General features: G+C 40.6%; 1 protein-coding gene across 4 annotated transcripts; it reads right to left on the bottom strand.

The window, feature by feature from the left end:
* Position 1: 1 nt before the first annotated feature.
* UBE2U (ubiquitin conjugating enzyme E2 U) lies at positions 2-24676 on the bottom strand. Of its 4 annotated transcripts, none has more exons than XM_079981943.1 (12): positions 24435-24625; positions 24245-24345; positions 20959-21040; positions 18945-19037; positions 17478-17575; positions 15715-15841; positions 14213-14282; positions 11064-11152; positions 9601-9682; positions 2361-2458; positions 1012-1154; positions 2-134 (listed from the first exon to the last, which is right to left on the bottom strand). In XM_079981943.1, exons 2-11 carry the CDS (start codon positions 24323-24325, stop codon positions 1027-1029), a joined length of 948 nt encoding a protein of 315 aa, XP_079838069.1. In that variant the 5' UTR covers positions 24326-24345; positions 24435-24625; the 3' UTR covers positions 2-134; positions 1012-1026. The 4 variants fall into 4 exon arrangements, with proteins under 4 accessions (XP_079838069.1, XP_079838068.1, XP_079838070.1 ...); XM_079981942.1 differs by having other exon boundaries at positions 2-131; XM_079981944.1 differs by lacking the exons at positions 2-134; positions 24435-24625 and adding an exon at positions 24632-24676 and having other exon boundaries at positions 1008-1154.
* Positions 24677-26131: the final 1455 nt, after the last annotated feature.

The raw sequence follows: 26131 nt of genomic DNA, 5'->3' as shown, positions 1-26131 counted from the left end.
ATAGTAAGAGAAATTATATTTTCTAACCATTAGTAGGGTCAGGAATAGCTAGTAAGTCATTATTAGATAAGGAAATATGTTGACAAGGGTACAGTGGAAGAAGCATGGATTTCCTCAGTTATGTTCTTGACCTGCTGAAGAAAAATAGGAGCAATGATGAAAATGTTTCTCACATATAATGAGCTAATACTCCTTCATTTATGCTCACAAATATATATGTTGATTTTTATATGGATGATATTATAAAAATAATAAGGCTGGACCTATGGCTGGCATGATTTTAGACTGCTTTACACCAAAGTTGACTTCAGGTCAGTAAAACCCAACAACTTGATACCAAATATAGGGATTTTGCTGGAGTCACAGGGGCTGGAAGGTATTGTTGGAAGTTTGCCACAAGTGACCAGGTGCTACATGTTTTATCACCTATGGAGCAAAAGATTGCATAAGATGAAAACTGACTAATGTACTCAAAGCCGGAGGTTCCAGGTTCCTCCAAACTTTTAAGTCTTTGGAACATCCCCCTAGTCAGCATACTCCATTCTAACTAAGCTTAAGTACGTGCAGTTGAAACAATCCCATGCTCTTCCCCTTTCTATCTCTGCATTCATTTGCCTCCCCTTTCTCTGGCTTCACTTCATCAAGCATCCTGCACATAGTTATATGCCCAGGTATTAAAATAAATCACAACAGCAGCACCACATTGGTGCTAAAGTGTGCGCACTTCATTTGTAGTCTTTATCTATAATGAAACACTTAAAAATACCCCAACCAAGGCTTACATGACCCACCATCAATCTCTGATCATCAATTTGTCAGTATTCACAGCCTCATAATATAGAACTTTGGGGGCTGTGATTCAGGCAGAGGACCCTTGACTATGAGAACATGCCACCCACTTATTAAACTGCACAGTTAATATGCAGATGATCTCCTTCATATTAAACTGTACAGGGTCTGGTTAATGGCTGATCCTACTGAAACAACAATATTGCTCTCAACCTTGATTACATTAGTGATTGTAGTTTAATCCAATTTCATGTGCTCAAGACTTGCAGACCACATTACTAGATCTTCCGCTTCCTTCTCCCATTGCTCCTCGTCCTGGCTCCTGTTCTTAGACTCTCTACCAGAAGTATTCTGGGATCCAGATGCTTTCATAGTAGGAATTATGCAAAAGGAAACAAGAGAATAAATGGTTTTTTGTGTGTGTAAAACTGTAAGTAAATTGGAGCACAACATTTGTGGTTTTTTTAAATTTTAAAAAGTGGTATGCTATATTAACATATGTGCTAGATAATTTTTCTTATATTTCAAAGAACTCAAATGGTGTTTTAGTATATTAGGAGTAGGGTAGTTACTTTGAAGTGACTTTTTATGATCATTTTGAGAAATAATATGCATATAATTATTTGTTTCTGGAAATATGGCTTAAGATGGTAGGACCTTTGATTTGGGTTAATATTTATTGTTTTAGGTATAAAATTTGTTTTGTTTATGCAAAAGTCCATCAGGTAGAGTGTATGCTCAAAATGTTTACATGTTGGGTTTTACAGAAAAAGTTAACACATTTTATAGAAATCTGCCCTCCATGCAGATAGTACAAAAGAGGAAACCAGATATCTTTATGCTACAGAAGATATGATTAAAGGAGAGTACAATAACATTTTCCATATGTTGAAAATGTACTCACAGGGAAGATTGAGGTTCACCTTTGCCACTCATGCAAGGACAAGAGGCAGCGTGGCAACAATGATTTAAGCCGCATATTATGGAAAGAATTCTGTCTTGCATTTCTGGGCCATAGACCTGACTGCCTAGGGAGAATGTGAAATCATCCTCTGGAGGTGTTACAGGGAAGACTGATAAGCATTTGTCAGGGATGGATCATTAAGTTTTGGGAAATATCTTCAATCTGGCAGATCATTCTTCTCTGTGATGGCTTACTGTTCCAAGCCAGGCTATGAGCCCTCCAAGCATTAAGCCACCACCTGGAAGGTCTTCATTTGAGGTTCCTGGTGCAATCCAGAAAGGAATTGGAATGGCACTCTCCATGTTTGTGCAGCAGTAGTTTGGTGCAAAATAGGAGGATTTTGTCCTAGTCCTAATAGGACCCCCCCCCCCAAATGCTCTTCACAAAGTGTTTAACACCTATACACCTTTTCATTCATCTAAATGACATGATCTTCAACAGTGAAAAGAGATGGCTATATTTTTATATAGTATATTATAAAATCAGTTTAGCTCTAAGTTCACAAGCAGCAGTCCCAATTACTTCAGGGAAAGTTGGCTATTTCTTCCGCCTACACATGTCGCTTCAAAGAAAGTAAAAAACAAAAATCTTGGAGTCTGAGAAGTACCTGGAGATGGGCTTAGCAGAGGATGATAACTTTTCTTGCTTTCTACCAATCTTTCTCTCTTTTGGTTTTTGATAAACTCAGAGATTAACAATCGATGCCTGAAATGATAAAGAACCAAAAAGAAAATGAGCACGGTTGAACGTAACTTGGGCCATGAACAGAAACATGGGCTTGTTTGCTACAGTACCAGAAGTAAAGTCTTAGAAACCGAATTGATTTTCAGTTAATCTTATCTGCAGCAGATGGCTTTCAGGTTAGGGCTTCAGAATAGTTCAAAGTTAATTCTTATCTGAAAAAAATACTTCAGCATGCATAAAAACAAAACAGCTGGGGGCAATGCTGGTACAAGAGATTGCATTGCTTGACCTGAGTGGCCACAGCCTCCTCACCTCTGCCCAAACTCCTCCTCCTCCTTGCCACTAGTGCCACCTTTTCCTTATCTCCTTCCTCTAGCCCCTGACATGGCCACCTACTCCACTTCCTTCTCCCCCCACTTATCCTCTTCCTCCCCTCCCTGCCACCATGCTAATGGTGGAAGCACTGGCATTCTCTCCACCTCCTCCCTACACTGCTCTGAGGAAGGGCCAAGGGGTCTTTTCTCAGAGCAAGGCATTCTGGGCAAGGTGACTGGGAAAGCCCCTGTACCACCACTGCTGCTTTGCTACTGCGCCTATATGTTGTACTTAAACCCACAAGGCAAGCAAGCAAGCAGAGGTCTTGGGGGCACCCATTTGCCAACCCCAGCTGAATGCAGCAATTGTTTCAAGCTTGCCTCATGAAAGTGTGGGCAGGTCCTGACTGGGGCTTTGCTCTTCAAGATATTTAGCACTTTACCCAACTTTCAGCAAGATAACAAAGCAGGTTCTTATCTGCTAAGCATGAAAGAGACCCTTTGAAGTAGGATTGGCAGGATAACCCACATTCCCAGGCATGCACTTATGGACTCCTGCGGACAAGAATGCGTGTGCCTCAGCACCTCACATGCTCTCACTCACAACAGCAAACACAATTCCCAGAATTCATTTACTTTTAATGCTCTGCTCATATTGCTTCTTTGCATTTTGTGCCATTGTTTTCAGAGCAATAAACATTATTAACAAGATGCTTTTTGCTATACCAATTGCAGTTGTTCACACCAGAATCTGAGCAACGGACAGCATGCGATGTAAAGTTGAATACTTGAACACTGTATATATTCCAGTGGAATAACTCTAGTTATCTGCCTTGGCTGTGGCAGAGGGAAATATGCACCAGATGTAGTCAGCATGGTGCCCTCCAGATGCTCTGCAGTTGGACTACAACTCACATCAGCTCCAGCCAGTATGAACAAGAGTCAGGACCAATGGGAGTTGCAGCCTACAACATCTGAAGGGCATTTTGGCTATCCTTACTGACTGTCGCAGCTAAAACAGACCTAACCTTGGAAAGAAATAGTACTCCTGTAATATTAGAAAAGCTATACCCTTACGCATCACAAACAATATGGAAGAGTGGTAACATTAAAAAAACTAGACAAAACATGGAAAATGACACTTTGAAATCCAATCAGATCTCCCACAACATGTGTTCTTTGGTCCTAAAAAGCAGATATGATGAATTATTCAGTTATCATTATTTTTTTGCCTACCCACACAACCATATGGGTGGATTGCTCAGAGTACCAATACAGCCACAATGAAAGCAAATTTAAAACAATACCACCCCCAAATTCTGGAACCACGTTCACCCTTTCCTTAAAATTAGACAACATTACTAAATGCTCTCCAATGCTACAGAGAGGGGCAAACAGATCTTTCAATGGAAATATACTTTTTAAAAAAGTTAGCAAGAACTTAATTATTTGCAGAGCAATGCTGCAATGGGGAGGGGTTAACCTTGAATTTTTCACTCTTTTAAATGGGTCACATAAACGCTTTAGTAGTATTAGTCTTACAGGTTCCTCCCTTATTTTTTTTTAATGTAAAAGTATTGTTCAGGCATAGAGAGGGGATTGAGTCTTGTGACACTGTTAAACAGATGTCTATGACAATCACAAAAGTTAACACACATACACTAAATTCATATATTTTGACTTCAGTGGTTTCTGGTGGGAGAAAATCTGTTTTGTCCAGTGTGATTTGTGGTTTGCTTGCCACCATAACTCAAATTCTACTTCCTGACAATGCATAACCTAGAAGGAAATCAACCCAAGAGCCCCTTGATCTTCTGAAAAATGAAAAGTCTGTATAAGCTCTTGATTTATCCATTCTCCTGCTCCCACTGACAAAACGGGGGGGGGGGGGGGAGTGACTTTCAATTAAATGTAAACTTAATTTGGTTAAATGAATTCTCCTTTCAGCCACATGGGGGCATAAATGGTTTAGATTTCCACAAAGAATTGCAGGGGACGTTTCTTAAAAATGTATTACATGCTCAAAGTGTTTCAATGATCATTAAGCTGGTAAAATCCCTGTGCTCTCTCTCAATCTGTTAACTGAATTTAAGGTACCCTTCCCAATATTAAAAAAAATAACCATTTCATCTTCATATGTACCTTTCTCGCTATTATTCGCCACTGCTGTTTTATACAAATAGTTACAAACTACATTGCCTGGTGCATATGGATAAATCAAGGGGAAACAAACAAAATCTAAGCCTCACTTCGCTGCAACAAGAATTTAGTTTAATGTCCTAATCACCACCTGTTCCCCAATGTGTCACCAACTGGAGCCAACTAACTTTGCCCCACAGTACTCAATGGGAGCTTATTAAAAAATGAGCCCACAGTTCCTTGTAAAACCTTATTCAGCATTTCTTGTTCCTGCTATGACCATGGGGCAGAAGCTGCCATATATATGTGATATACTTCCTTGCGGAAAGTCCAGTTGCCTAACATAGGACCTTCTAAACTTGCAAAAGCTGCTCATGAATGTCACCTGCAGAATGTCAGAACACATGACAACACACTAGTGTTCTGGGGATATTACCCAGTCATTGCAGGAGATATCCCAGAAAGAAGAAATATTTAGGATCAATCACTATGGCTATGAAGCATTTTGGTGCATAATGTTGCTTACTAGGTCTAGCAAAATGAGACTTGTGATGTCAAAAAGAGAGCAGTTTTTGTAAGTGAAGCTAGCGACTGCTTTGAAGCTTTTTATTTTCAAACAACTCATTTTAATTGCAGAATTCAGAAGAACTCTGTACATAGCAGAAGCTTGCATTCTGCAGCAGAGAGACTAGTTCTGTAATAAGCATTGCCCTAAGTACTTTATGAAGTATCCGTGTGTGAAATCCGATGACCACTTAACATGTGCTTATCAACTTAAACCCACCCCCACCCCGCAAGGCAACTGTAATTGCACTGAGAGACAGTAATCTATAGGCTCCAACTATTTAGTGAGCTGAATGGTATTCTCATCCTGCCCAACAGATATGGAAAGTCCACCAATGGCAAGGCAAAGCACACAGGGCCTCCAGAAAATGAGGGCCTTCAGACAACTGTTTATTTACATCCTTCAAGCTGCTACAGGCAAAGTTTGCAGTGGTGCCCACAAAATAGGTGGCTGACCATTCTCACCACAGTTTGTAGGAACAAATGCTACATAAAAACAGACTTATGTGCTGTTTTAAAATGTTTTATGAATTCAGCTTTAATCACAGAGATAAAATTACTGGTATATTTAGCGGAGCTGAAATTATGACTATCACTCTGCTCTTTTCTTCCTATCCAAATTTACATGTTAAAAGAGAAACTGCAAATGTTCAAACTTACTGTTCCCAGCTCTAACCCTGCGGAAAGCCATCTAATTAGACTTTAATTTGATTTTGACCTGTTTTTAGGAGGTAATTTAATTATTGTTTGATTTTATACCAATGTTATATATCTGATGTTAGCCGCCCTGAGCCCGACTTTGGCTGGGGAGGGTGGGATATCAATAAAAGTCTGTTGTTGTTGTTGTTGTTATTTATTGTTTTGCACAGAGGAAACAGCACAAATCCAGGGCCACGTCCACGAATATGTATTTGGGGAAATTCCCATTTCTGCATGTTAAGATGTGATCTTAATTGTCAGGGGAGTGCCTTATGTTCCTAAAAAAATATAAATCTAAAATCTTCTTATATACATTATACACAAAATATTGTATAAAATTAATATAGTCAATATACTAGCAAAACATTCAAAATACATGCTTGAGTGCTTCATCCTTGAGCAGAGCTTACTTAGAAGCCTGTACTGAATTATTGCTTTTAAGCACTTAGCTCAAGATGCCTATGACATATCTCTGCTCATGCTGAAGTGCTCCTCAGGCAGCCAATGCCACCTCAAGGCATTTCCTGCCTGAAGCGGAACCCAATTGGCACCTCCCTGCAAAAGACAACATTCTAAGATGCCTTGCTACACCATTCAGACGCCAATCTCTGCCTTCAGGTATGGCTTTATGCTGTGACACAACAGGGTCAGCCACACAGACAACTTTTTCACTACAAGCAAAACTGGATTGCTGCCGTCCTCATCTGGACACGCAATAGTTAGGGGAATCAGCTTTTTGCCAACCAAAAGAAGCAACAGATAAAAGAGACCAGATTGGAAAGTGTCTGTCTCCTACCGCCAGATGGCAGTGGGAGGTGGCCATTTCACTCAGGCAAATTCAAACGGGTGGAGGGTTCATAGCAAGTTTCTTTCATGTTCCTATGAAGTTAACATGAGAAAGCTGCTCTGATTCACAGCAAATGCTGCTTTCTCAAACAGTTCCAGCCTGTTCATGCTGCATTTTTTTAAAAGTAAAAAATGGACAGATGGGTCAAAAAGGACGTTCTCAGTTTTTTGGAATGTTTTCTTGGGTCACGTAGGATGCTGTGGTGCTACATAATGAAGCAATTATCAAATGCATAACACAAAGAACTTCTGTTAAGGGAAATAAAACAAGGAAGTTGTGTCAAAGAAAAATTAACCCTATATTCCTCGAGTTTCTTCAGAAAGAAAAATAAACTCATTTAGTCCCATAGTTTGCTTTCCTTCAATTTGAACTTCAAATTAGATATTCATAGAGTTTCTGTGAGTTTGTGGGCAAAACTATCTGGTGAAGTGCCTTTCCCTGCCCTGTATATATAAACATATATATGAAATAATTAGTTGCAATCTTCTTCAGCATGTTTCAAAACATACATTAAATACATAGTGCAAGTCAGGTAAAATAGATTCTTCCATATGGGTATAATCTATTCTATAACCTTTAGACATTATAATCAGACTGACTGATTATTTGCTCTGGGGTCAGAGGGACAGGGGTGCACATGCTTCTCTGTCCCCAGAGCAAGTCCCAAATAAAATGGAATGATTGGCCTTTATAATGATGAGGACGCACTCCCCACACAGCCCCAGGATCAGCCCATTCTACATATTCTGTCATATGCAAGTATTGAAAATGACAGGGGAAAATAAGTAGCAGCTAAAGGAGGGCTGGTTGCAATATTGGGGAAATCACAGGAATCCACTAGCAGTCAACTTCCTTGTCCCTTCCTCCTCTCCTTAATGAGACAAAATGTGAAATATTGCAAATTTACTTGGTTGAGTGCTGCTTCCTGACCATGATGATGCTCCTTGTGGAGATACAGAGGCACTAAGATCAGTGATTAGAGACAGAAAAGAAGCAGTAATTGTTATGTGTAACAAAGGAGGACCAGGCTGGGTGACAGGTAGAGTTATTGACAATTTATTTCTCAGATACTCAGTTGTTTGAAGGCAGCAAAACAATACTATCCATTTAGTCCTCTGTGCCACCAAAAGCCATTTTCTATAGAGCCAGTGAACTAAAGAAACACTGAACTGAGTCACAAAAACAAATAAAGGCAAGATTATTTGGAGATCCATAGGGACAGGTATGGGCCTCCTGCAACTTGATAGTCTTCCACAAATAATTAAGAACATAAGAAGGGCCCAATCAAACCTAAGTCCTATGCACCGTATTTTTCGCTCTATAAGACGCACCAGACCAAAAGACGCACCTAGTTTTTGGAGGAGGAAAACAAGAAAAAAAATATTCTAAATCTCAGAAGCCAGAACAGCAAGAGGGATCGCTGCGCAGTAAAGCAGCAATCCCTCTTGCTCTTCTGGCTTCTGAGATAGCTGCGCAGCCTGCATTCGCTCCATAAGACGCACAGACATTTCCCCTTACTTTTTAGGAGGGAAAAAGTGAGTCTTATAGAGCAAAAAATACGGTAATTCAGCATTCTGTTCTCACGGTGGCTAACCAGATACACATAGACCACAAACAGGACATGAGTATTATATCCCCAGTACCTAGTATCAGAGGCATACTGGAAATTCAACCCTCTTCTCCCAATCCCAAACAGACACAAAGAAGAAGAGAAGATTTTAAATCTATTTAGGAGGCAGCAACCACACACATTGGATAAAACAATAAAGAGAATTGTCCCCAAAACTAATTCTGAGTCAAACATGTCATTTCAGTTTTCTTTTTGCTTTTACTATTGTCAAAAGGTGCCTATATTTTCAGTGAGTTTTCAGCAGCCGCTTGACATGAAGGAACCCTACCCTAAGAGTCTAACTAGGGTGACATGGACTAATGAAAGGGTTTACAGAAAGAAATTATAAGGAGACCCTGTCAAGGTTTTGCTCATTTGGACAGACAAGTTCAAGGATTGCTGAGCTCCCTTGCTCCCAAGGCTCAGGAGCTGCCTCGAGATGTGCTGTAACTTAAGAACTCAATAGTTCCCTAGAACAATTAGCACCTAGGACTGGGATGAAAATAGAAATGAAATTTTGAAGAGCAGTTAAAAACTTACAGCTCATGCATATCCATAATCTCCTTTTATATTTTGACCCAGAGAAGACCTCTCAAGAAAACAATGCTGAATTCATAATACACCTGAGCATTATAAGCGAGACAAATTTGCATTCTGAACAACAGCATTATGAACTTTTGGGAACCCCTGCTTCAAACACCCCAGAAGTTTGTTTGTTTGTTTGTTTCTTTCTTTCTTTCTGCTGTTAAACTTTCACAAAAGAGACAGGTGAACTCATTGCTGATGGAGACCTTACACCGTATTATTATTATTATTGCTACATGATTACTTGACCCTGTGGCTTCATAATTCAAAGCATACATTTTGATTTACTGCGGATACCCTCACATTTTGCATATATAATCACTATAACACCAAGACCCCAAATTTGGCACCATATTTTGCTGCTGCTTCTAGATGTGCACAATTTGTATTTTCATAAGATACCTACGTAAGACTATCCCATTGTCCTTTGTCCACATTTTCTGCCCTCCATCCGTAGCGGTTTCCTATGAAGTTTGGGTCTTCAAACACTAGAAAGATAATTGCCAACAGTTTCAACAGGAGAACAGTTATGTTTAGTGGAAACAATAAGGGTCTGAACGACAAGCCTGATCCTTAAACATACTATGTCTTTCAGCATAGTATGAAAGCTGAAGGAATGCTAAAGGAAAACTTCAACGAGCAACATGAACCCTAAATAAAATCCTATATACAAAAGTGAAGTTAAGACATGTTTCATGGTTTCTTCTATGGGTGTTTCTGCCAGATGACATTAGGAAGACAGCAACCAGGAAAACGACCTTCTCAGTGTTTGTGTCCCACTTGTAGAATAACTGAGCCACCAACCTTTTATTATTCAGGAGACAGGGTTTAACCAATTTTCATAGACACTGGTGACTTCTATGCCTTGCTGTATTACTGCTGCTATTTTAAATTCTAACTTATTATTAGAATTGTTCTGTGTACACGTTTTTTGTTTTCAAAAATTCTGTTTGGGGGAATGGCAAACTGGTCCCCTATCTACCAGCCCACCCACCAGCCCTGCTGCTGCTGCATCAGAGCAGCAAAAAGCTTCGGTACAACCCCCTCTTCCCCCTGCCATGCTCTGAGGAAGAGCAAAGGCATTTTGAAAAAGGTGACTGGGAGAATGCCTGTGCTGCCATTGATTGGCAGCAACAGCTAGAAATTCTGTTTAAACTTAAGCGTAGGTGCCAACTCCCTGGGGCCCTGGGTGTCCAAGCACCCACAAAATTCCCTATGAAGGGACTGGGCACCCACAAATTCCAGTGCCAGGACCATGCACACTGCATGGCATCCACAGCCCCGGGCATCCATGGTCGCGGGGCCAAGCTGGCACTCCTGAACTTAAGTTTAATGTAACTAGTTGAAGCAAGGAAGGGGTAACAGTGGCAGCAGCAGAAGGGAAAGGAGGAGGGGAACTGACAGCAGAGGTAGAGGAAATGCGGGGGGGGGGGCAGGATGATGGCCACTGTCTGCCTCAGGTGACACAATGTAGTGCACCAGTCTTGCTCCTACATATCACTTGAGCATTTCAAGAGCACACGGTGGGTGAAAAATATCAATCATGTGGTACTGGCACATACATGCAACTTTAAAAAGAAGGTAGCTACGTTTGTCCATAATAAAAAAAGCAACTGCTCCAGAAGCTACAGTATTATAATACCTTTAATAGGACTAACCAAAATCTCACAAAGTCATGAGCCAGCTTTCATTCAAAAATTTCCTTAGTGTATGGAATAGCTCCTGAAAGTTTGTGCGGCCTGACTTAAAACTGCAGCTGCCGTACTGGGAGGTCATGAGAATGAGCCCTTGCACTTACTCAAATCTAGCACAAGATCAGAATCAGGCTTGCTATCTTTAGTTTTTGCTAAACCAAAAGCATCAGCTTACCTGGGCTTTTAAACTCTTCTGCAGCTTTTGATGTGGCCAATTTATACCATGTCCAGTAATATTCTTCATACGATATGGATGTAACATATCTGAAAACATACATTTGGGAGAAGGATGAGTTTTCAGAGAGGATTATGCAATTAGCTATCTGACACAAGTTTTCTGGCAGAATGTTCTACAAAGCAACAGAATCAGCAAGAAAATGAAAAAGAAAGGAGGCTTGGAAGGACCACATTTCTTACCACTCACTTTCCACACAAAGACAAACAGTATGACTTTAAGGAAACACAAGCCTACATATTTGCACCCAGTTTGAGTGAGCTGGATTGGTTATTTCCCAAATCCCTTTGTATGAATCTCCTGCCCCAAAACTAAGAAAAATGACCTTATAACTTGCTTAGGACAACATCAAGAGAAATAAGCCTTAAAAATTCATATTAGGGATGTGTTTAGCAAAGTAAGTTCACATATGAACCAACCATTTTTTCCTCAATTTTTTTCCTCTCTACACAACTCACAAACCTCCGTGTGAATCAGGCTGCTAGCAATCCAGACTTTTTTTTTTTTAAAAAAAAGTGGTAGCATTTTTAAAATTTTGCAGGATGGCAATATCTATGGAAAATCTGATTCATATTCCTGCTTCTCAACATGATCCTGTTTGTAGAAAGAGATCACATAAAAAAAGAAAAGCAGTTAACTTCCATCTGTGATCTGGTCTTTGTTTTTTAAAAAAAATCTAACACAATAAATACTGAATTCATCTTAAATCAGAAACAATGGAAAGGATGTATTTTGAGTCATAGAACAGAACCAGTGTTGGAAAGGACCTTGGAGGCAATTTAGTCCAGCCACTTGCTCAATGCAGGATCCGTAATGGAGAATCTGTAATGCAGCATACAACCGAAGCTTCCCTGAGAGATGGCAGTCCAGTTTCTGTAAAGTGATGGACAGCCCACATGAAGTAGATGGTGCCACAAGATCAGGGCCAGCCTTACCGTTAGGCAAACTGAGGCAATCACCTCAGAAATGAGCATGGGAGGGGCAAGTTAGCATCCCACAGGCCTACCTAGATTTCCCCCCACCCCCCACTTTGCTGAATTAAGGACCAAGAAGTTTATTCCACAGAATGAAACATTCTGGGTGCAATGGCTGTGAGATTGCCTGTGCTTTCTCTGTGAGTTGTTGTAGTGGTGATGATGCCAAAAATTAGTGTGGGAGGGGGAGTTTATAAAGATACTGAAACTTTACATTTTCACCCCTAATGATTGCATTTAAAGACCCCCAGAGCTGCACTGAAATTCCAACTGAAAGCTTTTCCCTCTTCCTCTGATACAAGTCGTCAGAAACACACCAACACACTTGGCTATAACACAGGGCAGGTTATGGCTTCTCAGAAATTCAGAAGCAAGCTATGCTGTGCTGTGCTGTGCTGTGTTTAAAGAAAAGTATAATCATGTCATTCATTCAAACAAACAAACAGACAAACAAACAAACAAACAAACAAACAAACAAACAGGTGAGAGCTAGGCAGCGGGCTTTTTCCTGACTTTCTGTCTGGTGCAAATGAAGAAAAAATGATGGTCTCTCTCTCTCTGGCAGGGGGACACTATGAGAAAGCAGGCAGAGTTGTATGCAGCCTTTGTATAGCTTAATGCCTAGGGCGTTCAGTGTCTTATTCACTGTTGGACACACTTCAATAAAATAGGCCTATCACCAAATCAAATTATTGAATAATTAAAAATAAAAGCAGCAGCATAATTTTATAAATAAGCCAAACAGAGGGAGCCATGTATAGGAGCTCCAAAAAACCCTCTGGGCGTGTTACTACCACAGATATTTCAGCAGGCTTCAAAGAATTCAAGAGGAAGGAGACCAGCAACGTACTATCTTATAAAATGACAAGAATATTGAGCACAAAGAACATCATTATTCTTGGTATATTTGATGTTCCTGCCCTGCTCTTTCCTCCACTTTTGTTTCTGCTGTCCTGTTAAGATGTTAGCAGCTGCTCTCCAAAGACTTTATACTTCCCTCTTTATTTAAAGTTGTGAGAAACTGTTCAACTCTGAACCTTCTTCAGCCACTAACAACAAGGCTGACACCTCTATACTTTCCTAGTACCCTCAACTCTAAAGCTTTTTGCTCTCCTGCCCCATAAAACTGTCCCAATATTTTTCTACCACACAAATTCTGGTGGGAATGGATGGAGTTCAAGAAGGGGCATGTTTGTAGCTTGAGGGTACTCCTGGAACCAATACTGTCACCTGAGGCCCAGCTGGCCTCAGTGGCTCGGCTGTTTCTAGATACATTTGGTTATTGGCAATGGCCCCCCAGGACAGAGATGACTTGGACACAGTATTCCAAATCCAAATTCCAAATCCAGTAATCATTAAAGCTGGATTATTGCAATGTGTTCTATGTAGGGCTGCCCTTGAAGACAAATCAGAAACGTCAACTGGTTCAAAATGCAGTGACCAGGTTACTGGATAGGGTTGCCTTTAGAATTCGTATAAACCTTCCTCTAAAACAGCTGCATTGGCTGCCGGTTCATTTCTAAGCTTAATTTAATGTGCTCACACTAGTGTTTAAAGCTCTAAATAACAGGTCCAAAGTATCCGAAAGCTCACCTTTCCTACAGACCCCCTTGTGTTTTCAGTTACTTTTGTAACAATATGTAGTGACAAGCAATGAATTGTGGAATGTGATACTGAATCACAGTTCAATCCTTCTCCCAGTCACATGGGACGAAGGGAGTGGGGAACATTGCAGCCTATGGCTTCACTTGGGCTTGCAGAGGCTCGTGTGTGTAACACTAAATCATGGTTTAGCTGTTACACACAAACTCAGGCATAATAAACAGTTATTATTATTATTATTAATGTTTTATCCATCCTGCTAAATATTTATGGTTTTGCTCTAATGCTTCTTCCACTGTTTCAACTTATAGAGGTTTTATATCTTTATTGTTTCTATCATTTTATTGTTATCCTGATTTTTTCCCCTGAAGGGTGGTTTACAAGTTTTCTAATTAACCAACCAACCAGAAATATACAAAATGAGTTAATTTATACAGTTATCCTAATTTGGATAGTTATAAAATTGGAAGCTTTTTGTGGCCCATTTACAGCCTCTTAATCATAATTTATTACCTTTCTTGGCCATATTCTTCATCTTCCTGGGGATGCCTGAATGTGCTGAGAGATCTTTCCAAACTGATAGCTATAAAAAGAGCAACTTTTAAAAATATGTGATTTGCTTATCCTTAATGTTCTGGGCACTTACAATCCTATCATGCCCCCAAAGGGCACACTAATACATAGTTCAGATGCAGTTGAACCCAGCGCACAGGAATGTCAGTGGTCTCAAAACCTGGCCAAAACTACATGGATGCAATGGTTCTGTGAATTGGTGTTTGCAAGTGTGAGGTGGACATGCAACTGCTGCAGTTTGCACAGTCACTGCAGCTTGAAGAAGTACTGCCATGACCATTCAAAGTGCAGTGGCAAATTGTCTACATACCATGTGCAACAAGTGACTCATTTGATCCTGCCTGGCTTTTGAGGCTACCCCATACTTAGTGCCAACCCATAGGAAATTGTATCGGGTCAATGAAGACCTCAACGGATTCTAACTTGTCTGAACAAACCCATTCACATCACAGGTGCAGAATTAAAATGATGTCTTGACTCAGGAGGCCTGTTGTATAGTGATAATGCTACAACTACCCTAGCTGAGAACTGCATCCTCCAGTCAAACACAACCTCAAGGAAAGAATGCTCATATAGGGTCTTGCCATATGAAGACCAAACCACCCTTGTGCTCAGCCTTTTTTAATCTTGGGTCCCCCTATGTTCTTTAATTGCAATTCCCATCATCCTTGACCACTGGCCATGCTGAAACGAAATGACGCGAGTTGTAGTCAGTGCTATTTTTCTAAAAAAAGAGGTGCCAGAACTCACCATGAAGGCCTCCCTCGTTCTCTTAGAATGACTGGAGGTGCTGGAACCCACAAGAGAGGTGACAGAACTGAGTTCCAGTGAGTTCCCACTGAAAAAAAGTCCTGGTTGTAGTCCAACAACATCTGGGGACCCAAGGTTGAGAAAGGCTGCTCTTGGAGGTCCAGTGAATGTGGCCTATTGTTACACATATTTTAACATGTCTGAATTATATTACACCTTTGATCTGCTCAGGTGAGATCAGAATACAGGGAAGGTGCAGGATACATCTCAGTTCCAATGTCAATATTTACTTGGGCTCAAACCTTAATGTAAAGTAGTAGTAAAATAGTGGCATTGCTATGTGGTTACTTTTCATTGTGGGTGATGCTGTAGGGTAAATGTGGCATCTAAAGAAATCACTGGCTAACAACTCTAACTTTCTCCTATTCCAGTGTTGCCCTTGCTTCATTTCCCAGCTCATGACCTCTGCACAACCTCTGAACACTGCCTGGCAAATATGCTTTGTGAGATCATAGATCTGCCTAGAGAACCCATACTCAAGTTACATTGCCAATCACACTAATTAAAATTTATTGCCTTGTGTAAAATAGTGGTTTTTTAAGAAAGCCATTTAAACGGGTTCTTCTAAAACTCCCCATGGTGCTCAAAGAATATATTTATGACTAAAAGCATAAAGCATGGAGGTTTATTACCTTCTAGGTGCTGGCTAGTTTTGACACACTGTATAACTTTTTTCCTATACAGGGGATAATTGTTCTTCAGCAAATTAGCTGCCTCCAAGTTCACTGGATTTTTCAGAACTGGAATAGAGAGCAAAACCTGCAGGAAGATACATGTGCGTACCAGTTTATAAAGCTTTGTGAATCACCAGAATTCAGAGAAAGTAAAAGCATTTCATGACTGTAAAGAAGGATACAAACATTTGCTTCTTTGGCAAATCCTGCTCTATGTATGTATGGACAAGGAAAACAGTATGGTCAGCCTACACCTCCCACTGTTCTGCTCTGTTTGCCTCAACCATGCCACTCCTGACTGCCATGGCTGAGTGGCAGAAGTGGGGTAATTGGGGGGGGGGCAGTGGAGTGAGCCAGATCTCTCTATGGCTAAACCAGTTAACAGGGAAGCGACTTCGCAGCCTCAACTTCCTTACAGCAGTGATTGCTGCCAGTCCCACCACGAGAAAAATCTATGGGTGAATAATTTGCGTGTGCAGAGCGTTAGGCTGCACATACACCATACTTTTAAAGCACATCCAGCCCCAGATGGACTCCTGGTAACTGTAGTTTGTTAAGGGCAGCTTTGTGAGGGGTGCACTACAGTTCCCATGATTCTTTTTTTGGTGTGTGTGTGTGCTTTAAATGTATGGGGAGTGTGCAGCCTAATACTCTGCACACAGAAGATAGGAATTCACTCAAAGCTTTTTCTCAGGGTTCCCCAACAAGATTCAGCTGGGTGTCTTTGCACAGCACCAAAGAAATGTAGGCACATTTTGTCCCAGAACACTCAAAAATTCATGATGGAAAGTTAGCCATGTTGATTACTTTGCCCACACTGGTTTGCTTGTGAAAGAGTGACAGAAAGAGCCTTAACATATGAAAGATAGAACTGGTAAAAGCTGCTGCTGGGCTATTCATGTTCACCATTAGAACTGTCTGAAGTTCTGTCTGAAACATACCGGTAATTCACATACAAATTAAATTCTTATCCAAATTAAGAACTGTTGTTACTGCTACAGCTTTTAAAAGGTGGCCTTTTTCTGCTTTTATTTTATTGCTTCTCACAACAGTTTTGTCCAAGCTGTTTCAGACAAGGATAATAAGGAGTAAGTGAAGCACATGAGCAAAATGAGGTGAATTAACAAAAGATGAACAAAATGAAAATGTGAATTGAGTTTCACATTTCATAGCTTAATTGGAAAATGGGGCCAAAGAAATGAGTTTGTACAAAACTGCTGATATATTACATCCAAAGCAACAACTACTTCTTGATTGAAACAGATTTCCTTTCTTTTTGGGTTTCATGTTTTGACTATGAAAATCAATAGCAAACTGCTATGGCGTTCAATGAAACAAATATATGAATAACGGTTCCTGCTTCGTACAAATACAATTTAGGTTTGAAATCAATACTGTGACTGGAATCCAAAAAACTGAGAAAACAATTCTTTGAAGCTGGTGCATGTGTTCTATACTTTTCTTCTTATAGGCCCTCTCTCCTACTAACCAGCAAGCTGATTCTGAAACTTGTAAAACTGAGGGAAGCTTCATAAACAGTTTGTGCTATGGGAGGGAGAGTGAACACATTTTCAAATGGTGAGTGGTGGCAAGGACTTCACTGGACTCATGGAAACCTATTACATGAACCTAAGTAAGCTATTTGAATCCTGGCATCAGACCCCAATTATCCTGATAACAAAAGAAAAGTAAGATAAATTATTTTTTGCACAGTTCTTTACCTGGATACAAAGTAGGATACCAGTCATTGTAAGTTTGGTGTCCCATTTGGTAGGATCATCTAGAAAATCCAGACAAGGTCTTCCAGTCTTTGGGTCCACTTGCATGGAAGACAAATCATTAATGTTCAAAATGGAGGTTCATACACTTACATGCCAATAAGACAGTTGAAACTTTATATCAGAATTATGCTAGATAGGTTATGATAAGTTTTATTCCCTACAGCTAGACAATGAAAGAAAGGTGTCTAAAGATCTAACTGAGTTATTTTTCATTTAAAATTTGTATCTAGCTTTCTATTAAATGATTCAAAGCGACTAACAAAATTGTCATAGCAATGAACAAACAACATAATAAAGGCAAAAAGTACACAACACCAGAAATAAAATAAAAATTGAAAGTGGTTGCAAATGTATCAGCAGAAGTAATCTATACAAAAAGAAGAAAGACAACAGAGTCACTGCACCTATGGCCTCCTTAAAAAGACATACGCTGACCTGTGGGTCTAAAGGGAGGCAGTAATACTGGCCTGGGGATCCAGTTCTATGGAATCTGCTCTACTACTAAAAAAGGATCTTCTCCTACATAGTAAGCAAACTTCAGCTTGTTGGGGTGGGAATGGAGCAGGACCTCAGATACTTTAAAAGTACACGAAAGAGTCTATATGGAAGAAAGCTATACTTAATGCATCAAGGTCCCAAAGCCATTTAGTGCTTTAAAAATGTGTCCCATTACCTCCAGTTGAGCTTGACAACAAACAGGCAACAACCACAGACCTAGCAGTGTCTTTTTGTACTAGTTGAAATTTCTAGATGCCTTTAAAGAGCAGCACAATTTAGAGTGCACTATAGAAGCAGCAATCAAGTCTACTGGGTACTAGATCATGAATTATAGTGGCCAGGTCTGATTTGGAGGAAAGGGCAGAACTGTAGTACCAGCTGAAGCTCATAAAGGACAATCCTAGTCATCACTGCCAGTTTGCAGGATCAATGGCGACTCCCAAGCTGTGAAACTGAGTCTTCAGCAGGGCTGTAACTGCATCTGAATCAACCTGTACACCTCTATCCGTATCAGACTGTCCACAAACCAACAATGTTTCTGCCTCATCTGGTTAGTGTACATATTCACAACACTTTTCTACACTAGAAGCTTAACTATCAAATAGATAATTATTAGAAAGCTATAACTGGTGAAATGACTACAGCTAGCTTTGGTTGGTTTTGGCAAGCCCACTTTATAGGGTTGTTTGAAGCTAAAATGCAGCTCTAAGGACCTGAGAGAAATGTAGCAAGTGAATAGATTCCTATCCTTAAGGAAAGGCTTTAGCATTTGAATTATGTGTAGCTGCTAAAAAGCACTTTGAAGTAGAACCACTCTGAAATCTAGGAGCATGACTGGGTCAAGGACACCTAACCTCTGCTGCTAAGCAATCACCATGGGAAGGACACCACCATCAGTGCCATCCTTACCATTGGGATGGAACGGAATAGTGTTGAAAGTGATGCTTGGAGGGACTCTGTTGTACTCTTCAGTGTACCTTAATGATAGTTGGAGTTCAGCTCCTAGTACAAAAAATAAATAAATCAGAACATCTAAATGCACGTGTAGCCCCAAATTGCATGCATTTACTTGGAAATAAGTCTTGCTGTCATCAATATGCCTAACTTGCATGTAAGCATGCACAGGCTGTAGCCTTATATTGGCATACTTTTAGAAATATTTTTAGCTAGAGTTGCTACTTTGCAATGCAGACACCGGATGCAAACCTTTTAATCTAATGCAGCAATGGGAGATAAGGCAGCTGCAGCTCCTCCCACCCACTCTCTTCCTGGTCTTGTTGCCCACTCCTTCCCTCTCCTGCTGTGGTGTACAGGACTTCAAATGTGTGAGAGGAAAGCAGATGACAGGAACAGAAAGAGAACGGGCAGAAGGAGCTTAAGGTGCATCAGGGGATTTAGAGAAATGCATACAGTGTCACATTTATACCTCTAAGATAGCCTTCTCTAACCTGGTGCCTATCAGATGTGCCACTCTCTTCTGCCACAACCAGCATGGCCAATGGTGAAAGACTATGGCAGCTGCAGACCCAAACAACTAGACCGCATCAGGTTGGGGATGGTAGCTGTATGGATGGCCACCTCTGAATTAGGAAATACAGTGGTGCCCCGCAAGACGAACGCCTCGCAAGACGGAAAACCCGCTAGACGAAAGGGTTTTCCGTTTTGGAGGCGCTTCGCAAAACGAATTTCCCTATGGGCTTGCTTCACAAGACGAAAATGTCTTGCGAGTTCCTGTGGGGTTTTTTCCCTTTCCCCTCCCTTTTCCTAAGCTTATCAGCTGATCCGCTGATAAGCTGCTTATCAGCTGATCCGCTAAAAGCCGCTAAACCGCTAATAGCGCTAATCCGCTAAGCTGTCAATGGGCTTGCTTCGCAAGACGAAAAAACCGCTATACGAAAAGCCTCACGGAACGGATTAATTTCGTCTTGCGAGGCACCACTGTAATAGAGCAATGAGCTTGAATTCATTGTGTTTAAAGTTTATATGCTATTCCATTCATTACATAAAGATATAGACATATTAATGCCTATGCTGTGATATTTCATAGTTCCAAAACATCTGCTTTTGAAAATTTGCAATACATGTGCAGTCATTTCAAAAGGTTACTGAAATCTTGTTTTTTTTCTTCTTTCAATCTTTTTCTACATCACAAAACATTTCAGGGAGGTGACCTATTATTTCAAAGATTGAACTCACGATGCAATATAAGAAAGCACAGGAGCAGTTATTTTCACATATATACTTGCACCGAGCGTGTGGACTTCATTCCACGTAATGGGAAAGTCTCTGGGTAGTGCTGGGAGTGTCCCTTGTCTGAAACCTGGAGAGCTACTAGCAGTCAACGCAGATAATACTGAGCTACATAGGACCAATGGTCCAACTGAATCTAAGGCAGCTTCCTATATTCCTATGTTACCTAACTGTAGTGAATCCACTGGCACTGTTCATGTAGTTAAGGACTGTCTACACACCTAATGACACTCATATATGCTTCAAATCTGTGTTGAGAAGCACTATATGACATAATAAAGCTATACACTGTATTCACAACCCAGTTTGAACTGTTCATTGGTGTTAAAATCAGACAAATATTTACAACAGGAATAAATATTTTATTGGATTGTAAAGAGTGAAAGGAGTAAAATTATTCTTGAAATGCTACTATTAAGATATTGGACTGAGATCTGGAAGTCACTGATTTAAGTTCCACTTCCAGACTGACTGGGCAATATAATATAATCCCTCAATATACTGCAAGGTTATTGAAGAGAGAACACAATAGAGACTGCAAAGCATTTATATGTAAAGGGTTATATATTTGGCAAGCCGTAGTAACGGTACATTAAAAACATTACATTCGTAATTGTTTTGGCAGTGCAATATCACAGTGCGACACAACATTTATAGGAAACAGTATGGCTACCTTCCCATAAGGTATCCTTCAGGCCTTCAATTTCAGCTACCCATTCCATCAAGCTGTCTCCCACAGGAGCAACAGTAATGCCCTGAGAAAAGAAAAGAAAAGCAGCCCAATTCAGACTTGATGGGACGATCACTTTACTTCTCCTTTCATGGGCTAGAGGAGATCATAAGCTTCTGATTTTAAAATAACCACAGTTCCCTGTGATGTTTGAACTTGGTGAACTGTGGTTTGATCAGATTATGACTAGTGACAACAAACTAGGATCTGAAACCACAGTTTAATTCTGGCTTATTCTCACTAACCCAGTTCCTTGGGTTCAGATGCAGTTAGTCTAAAATTAGAAGCAGAAGCTTCCCATCTCCTTCCCCATCACATGAAAGAGGAAGAGAAGATTGGGGTGGGGGTGCGCAAATCCAGCATTTGGACAGGCTCCATTCACAGACAGAATGCTGTTAGCCTATGTAATGGTCACTTTAATAATTGTTTTGTATTGCTATTAATTATTATATGGCTGTACATTACCTGGATATATATATATTGTGTGTGTGTGTGTGTGTGTGTGAGTGAGTGAGAGAGAGAGAGAGAGAGAGAGAGAGAGAGAGAGAGAGAGAGAAACATGGTTTCCTGGTGGATCTGAATCATGTTAATGTGTACATTTTCATTCAAAGTATGTCTGTAAGTTGTTTTATTGCAGTTTTTATCTATCAACATACCTTGTTTTATGCACACATAAATTCACCTAAATCACTTGTGAAATTAGTTATTATTTATAGATCCATTTGAGTTGATAGGGCATGCGCCCCTGTAGGCAAGGGGTGTTTATAATATTTTAAAAGTTTCCTATCATGTACATCTTTATTTGCCTCCTAATAAGGAAAGGATGGAATCCACATTCTTTGCAAGATCCATTCTTTCTATGAACAGATGTTTTAGATAAAATAATATTTCACACTATGCATTCTCCCACCATTTCCCTTCATTCCTACTCAAGCAAAACAACTCATCAACACAACTCACATACTGTATTTGGTTCATTCCTCTGTGTTCATCTTAACTCCAGATTGTTCCACAGTCCATTCCTTATTCTAAATTTATTACTTTAAGGACAGGTATGTAAATTATCTTCTCAATACAACATTCTTACTCCCCCCTCCCCCCCAGAAAAAAACTCAAAGGGATATATAATAAAAACCCATCCCTACATTGAGAAGTAGTATAGCATATACCGTTACCTTGAACTAAGGAAATAATAATTGCTTGGCTACTATTGGGGGGAGATGGGGTTCATCAACCTGGAAAGGTAGCCCATCTAGGAGAAGGAAAACTCTGATCCTAAGCCTCTGCTGCCTTATGCTGCCTTATGGGATATCTTTGAGAAAAGAAAAGGCTAAATAATAAACCCTACACAAATCCAGAGTGGAGTCCCTAAGGCGGTTGGATGACGCCTTGTATGCCTCCTTCTGGTGACTCCTGCAGCCAAGCTGGTGCCAAATGTATTGATCTGCTTTCCTTTGGACCACATCAGTGAGTGAGGCCAAGAGGAGGTCTTATCATCTGGGCAGCTGAGTACCTCCATACAAGCAGCCCAGGTTTGCACCCCGGGGAAGTCACTTCGGAGCTGCTAATGCAATGGTTTGACTTCACCCCCAGAGGTGCACTCCATTGTCTCTTGAGAGAGATATCATATAGAAAATATTGCAGAACCTCAGGCCCAGGGACTGAATGTGGCCCTTGAGGACCCTCAATTTGGCTCTTGGGACTTTCAGCCAGTCATGTCCCCTTCCTTGACATCACCCCACAATGGTCCAGCTCTGTGACCTTCAAGTGTTTTTCTCTGGTTGGATTTTTAAAAATGATTATTATTTTATTGCATTTATATTCCATTTTGCCTCCTAGAAGGAGCTCAAAGTGGTACACACACAGTTGTCCCCTTACCCATTTTTTTCTTTATAACACCCTTGTGAAGTAGGCCAAGCTGAGAGAGACTGGCTCAAGGAACCTTATGCCTGAGGGGGAATTTGAACACGGGGCTCCCCAGTCAAGCCCAACACACTAACCACCACACTACACTGCAATAATGCCTCTTGCTTGCCTGGAGGAGAGAGATGTGGGGAGGGAGGGAGAGGCGTATTCTGTACACTTTTGCCTCTGTCTCCTCTTACCACTGACATGGACCCCCTGGAAATGCAGCCCTTGAGCTGATAAAGATTAGTTGTCCCTGTATTAGAAGTTGTCCCCACACAAATGAAGGGTAGGTGGCTGCTACTGATCTGGCATTGCTGGAAAACTCCTACATGGCAGCAGGGTCACTCTACGACTTTTTCACTTGGGGTTGGCACAGGTTAGCTCTCCTGTGTTTTTAACTGCTGAGTGACCACGGTGCAGAGGATCAACAGGCAAAACGTCCCTTGCCATCCCACTGCTGTGCTGCAAAAGGCTGTACCGGTAAGGTTTCTGCCTGTCATGAAGTTTTTTAAGATGGCAACCTTATTCTTAGGAAATGGAGAAGGGAGGGCTGGTCTGTTATGCACCACCCTAAGCACTTTAGCAGAGAAGCTTTGAGACGCTAGTAAACTAATTCCCAGCATTACAAGAAGTATGAGGAATAAAGTTAGGTCTTTTTCAGAGAAAAGTGGGGAAAGGGTCAGAAGCTCAAGTTCTGCAGGTAGGAGCACCCTGTGAGCCAGCAGAAATGGGGAGATGACTTTCATTGACCTTATTTCTTCTCCCTGGAGCCCCTTTGTCCCTCAAAAAACTGTTCTAGGAAATTGGGGGACTCTTTGAACCACCATATGTGGCAGTATAGGAAGGAGAAATTGGCAAAAAAGGTGTCATGAGTGGGAGCGTCTGCTAGATCCTTCTGACCTCTACAAATGGAAGAATCCTCTCTATATGCAGAGGATCAGTTAGGATCCAAGTCAGAAACATTTTTCATCATTTGCTTACAAAATCAATGCACAACTCATTTAAAAAAAGAATCATAATAAACTGCCCTCTCTCTGTGTTTATTATTTAGAATATTTCTAGCCCACTTCATCCAGTTAGGCTCTTAAACATCACTTACCATGTGTAACATTAAAATAATAATAATAATAATAATAATAATAATAATAATAATAATTCTCTTGATTTATGGAACAGTAGAGAGGAGACATTACAGTACATCCCTTATTAACGATGAGGAGGGTTATGATGATGATGGATACAGTGTTATACTTCAGTCTTGATCTTGACCACTGTAAACAAAGTTGTAGGGGTTGGGGGTTGGGAATCCAGCTGTACTCACAAAGATCTTGGCTTCTTCATGTTCTATAAACTCTCTTTCCAGCAACAAGTAAGCTCTCGAGTGCATATTCATAGTACTCATGTTCTCCCACAGAATCTGTCCTAAAGACCACAAAAATAAAAGGTTAGAACATTTTGCCTTTTCAAACTGTTGAATTGAATTGAGCTGCGCTCTGCCAACACAAAGTTACCCTGGCAAAGCAATCCTGATATAGAAGAGCTTTTAAGCGGCAATTTATTTATTTATTTATTTTAAGACAGACAGACGGCAGAGCAAAGAAGTCAACCCTGATCCATTTCTTATTCTTAAATATAAGGTCAGCTACTGGCATAGATAGCACCCATAGGAAGGGGAAACTACAAAGGCAGAGCAAGAACTAGGCCATACTCTCTGTATGGAGTGTAACCTAGCAACAGCAGCGTGCCTTCCCTCGGCTTGGTTCATTAGTTTTCCCTCGTCCAACCAATCAGGACAAGCCTTTGTTTGCTCTTTTGTCCTCCCTCCAATCAGAAGCAGGCTTTCATCCAGACCTTGAAACTACAGTTCTACAACTTCTGCTGGGATCAGATTACAGAAGCGGGGAGGCTCTCCAAACGCAGCAAGTATTAAAAAAGCAACGGCGGGGCGGGGCGGGGCAGGGGGAGCAAGTGCTTTAAAATGCTATGGGGCGTGGAGGCAAAACGAAGGGGCTAAGCAGCCCATGCCATTCCCTTACTAACCCCCTTGGCCACATCCCTCAGACGCCTGCTGCGGGGCAGAAGCACAGATTGTAGGAGGAGGAGCCAAGGGGTTGGTTAAGGTCCAGCGCATCAAGAGCAGGCTTGGTGCCTCAGAGCAAGTCCTGGTACAGTTCCCAGGTGTGGGTTTGTCTGGAAGTCAGTGCTGGATTTATGTATAAGCTAAACAACTATAGCTTAGGGCCCCACTCTCTTGGGCCCCCCAAAAAAATTAAAGGGAAAAAAACCTGGATGTACATTTCCAAAATATAAGATAAAAAACAAAATAAAACCTACATACAGCAACAGTGTTTTTTGTGTTGTGTAGGCTCCTATGATGCAAGTCATGGGCCCCTCCTGCTAGCATGCTGCCTAATATAACACTGATTTGCTCATTTCTATATATAGGGTGCCTACATTCTGCATGTGCAAATGGCTTTAGATACCTATTAGGGCCATAAATTACCATATAGCGTGTATTCAACACAAAAAACAGCGACAATTTGTTGTTGACAAAGGACAGCTGGACATACAGTGGTACCTCGGGTTACATATGCTTCAGGTTACATATGCTTCAGGTTACAGACTCCGCTAACCCAGACATAGTACCTGAGTTGTGACAGAGTGTCAAAGCATGCATAACTGCATTTTTGGTATGGGCCACTGGCCAATTTAAAGTTTATAAATTGTGGCCTTCTCCCAGTTTTCAAAAGCTTTCACATTTCATCCTTGCTATGATTTCCCTCACTTAGTAGTTTATTGTAGTTTTTGTCATAAGCTAATGTTGAATGAAATGTTTGGATATAAGTGTGTCATCTCTACCCTAAAGGGGATGTAGTATTAGTCATAAAACAAGATAAAACTACTCCTGTAAGACTTGCTTCTTTAAATCATTCTACTGGCCATTAATTAAAGTAATTAAAGTCAGTGTGTGCCAGTAACATTTGCAAAACTATGTTCTCAACACTACGGCCTTTCTGCTTTAAAAGCATTTTTTGCAAATGCAGCACTAGAACGTGGGTGCTTTATTTTCATGGGACTGTGATGAAATCTGGATGCAATTTCCAGATAAGGAAAAGGATCCAAATAATTCTGAAGCTAAATCATATAACAGCCAGATTCTGGATATAAAATACTTTTGGGAGAGGTATGAACAGAGTGCAACTACACA

This window comes from Podarcis cretensis, assembly GCF_951804945.1.
Source record: "Podarcis cretensis genome assembly, chromosome: 6".
NCBI lineage: Eukaryota > Metazoa > Chordata > Lepidosauria > Squamata > Lacertidae > Podarcis > Podarcis cretensis.
Note: the sequence above shows the minus strand (reverse complement) of the source record. Positions and strands in the feature narration are given on the sequence as shown.

Coding starts and splice junctions, on each gene's coding strand:
- UBE2U (XM_079981944.1), bottom strand. CDS start 24,325: ATGAGTACTATGAATATGCACTCGAGAGCTTACTTGTTGCTGGAAAGA. Junction 17,576..18,944: donor TATTCCGTTCCATCCCAATG/GTAAGGATGGCA, acceptor CTTCCATGCAAG/TGGACCCAAAGACTGGAAGA. Junction 15,842..17,477: donor GTATCCTACTTTGTATCCAG/GTAAAGAACTGT, acceptor ATCTTCCTGCAG/GTTTTGCTCTCTATTCCAGT.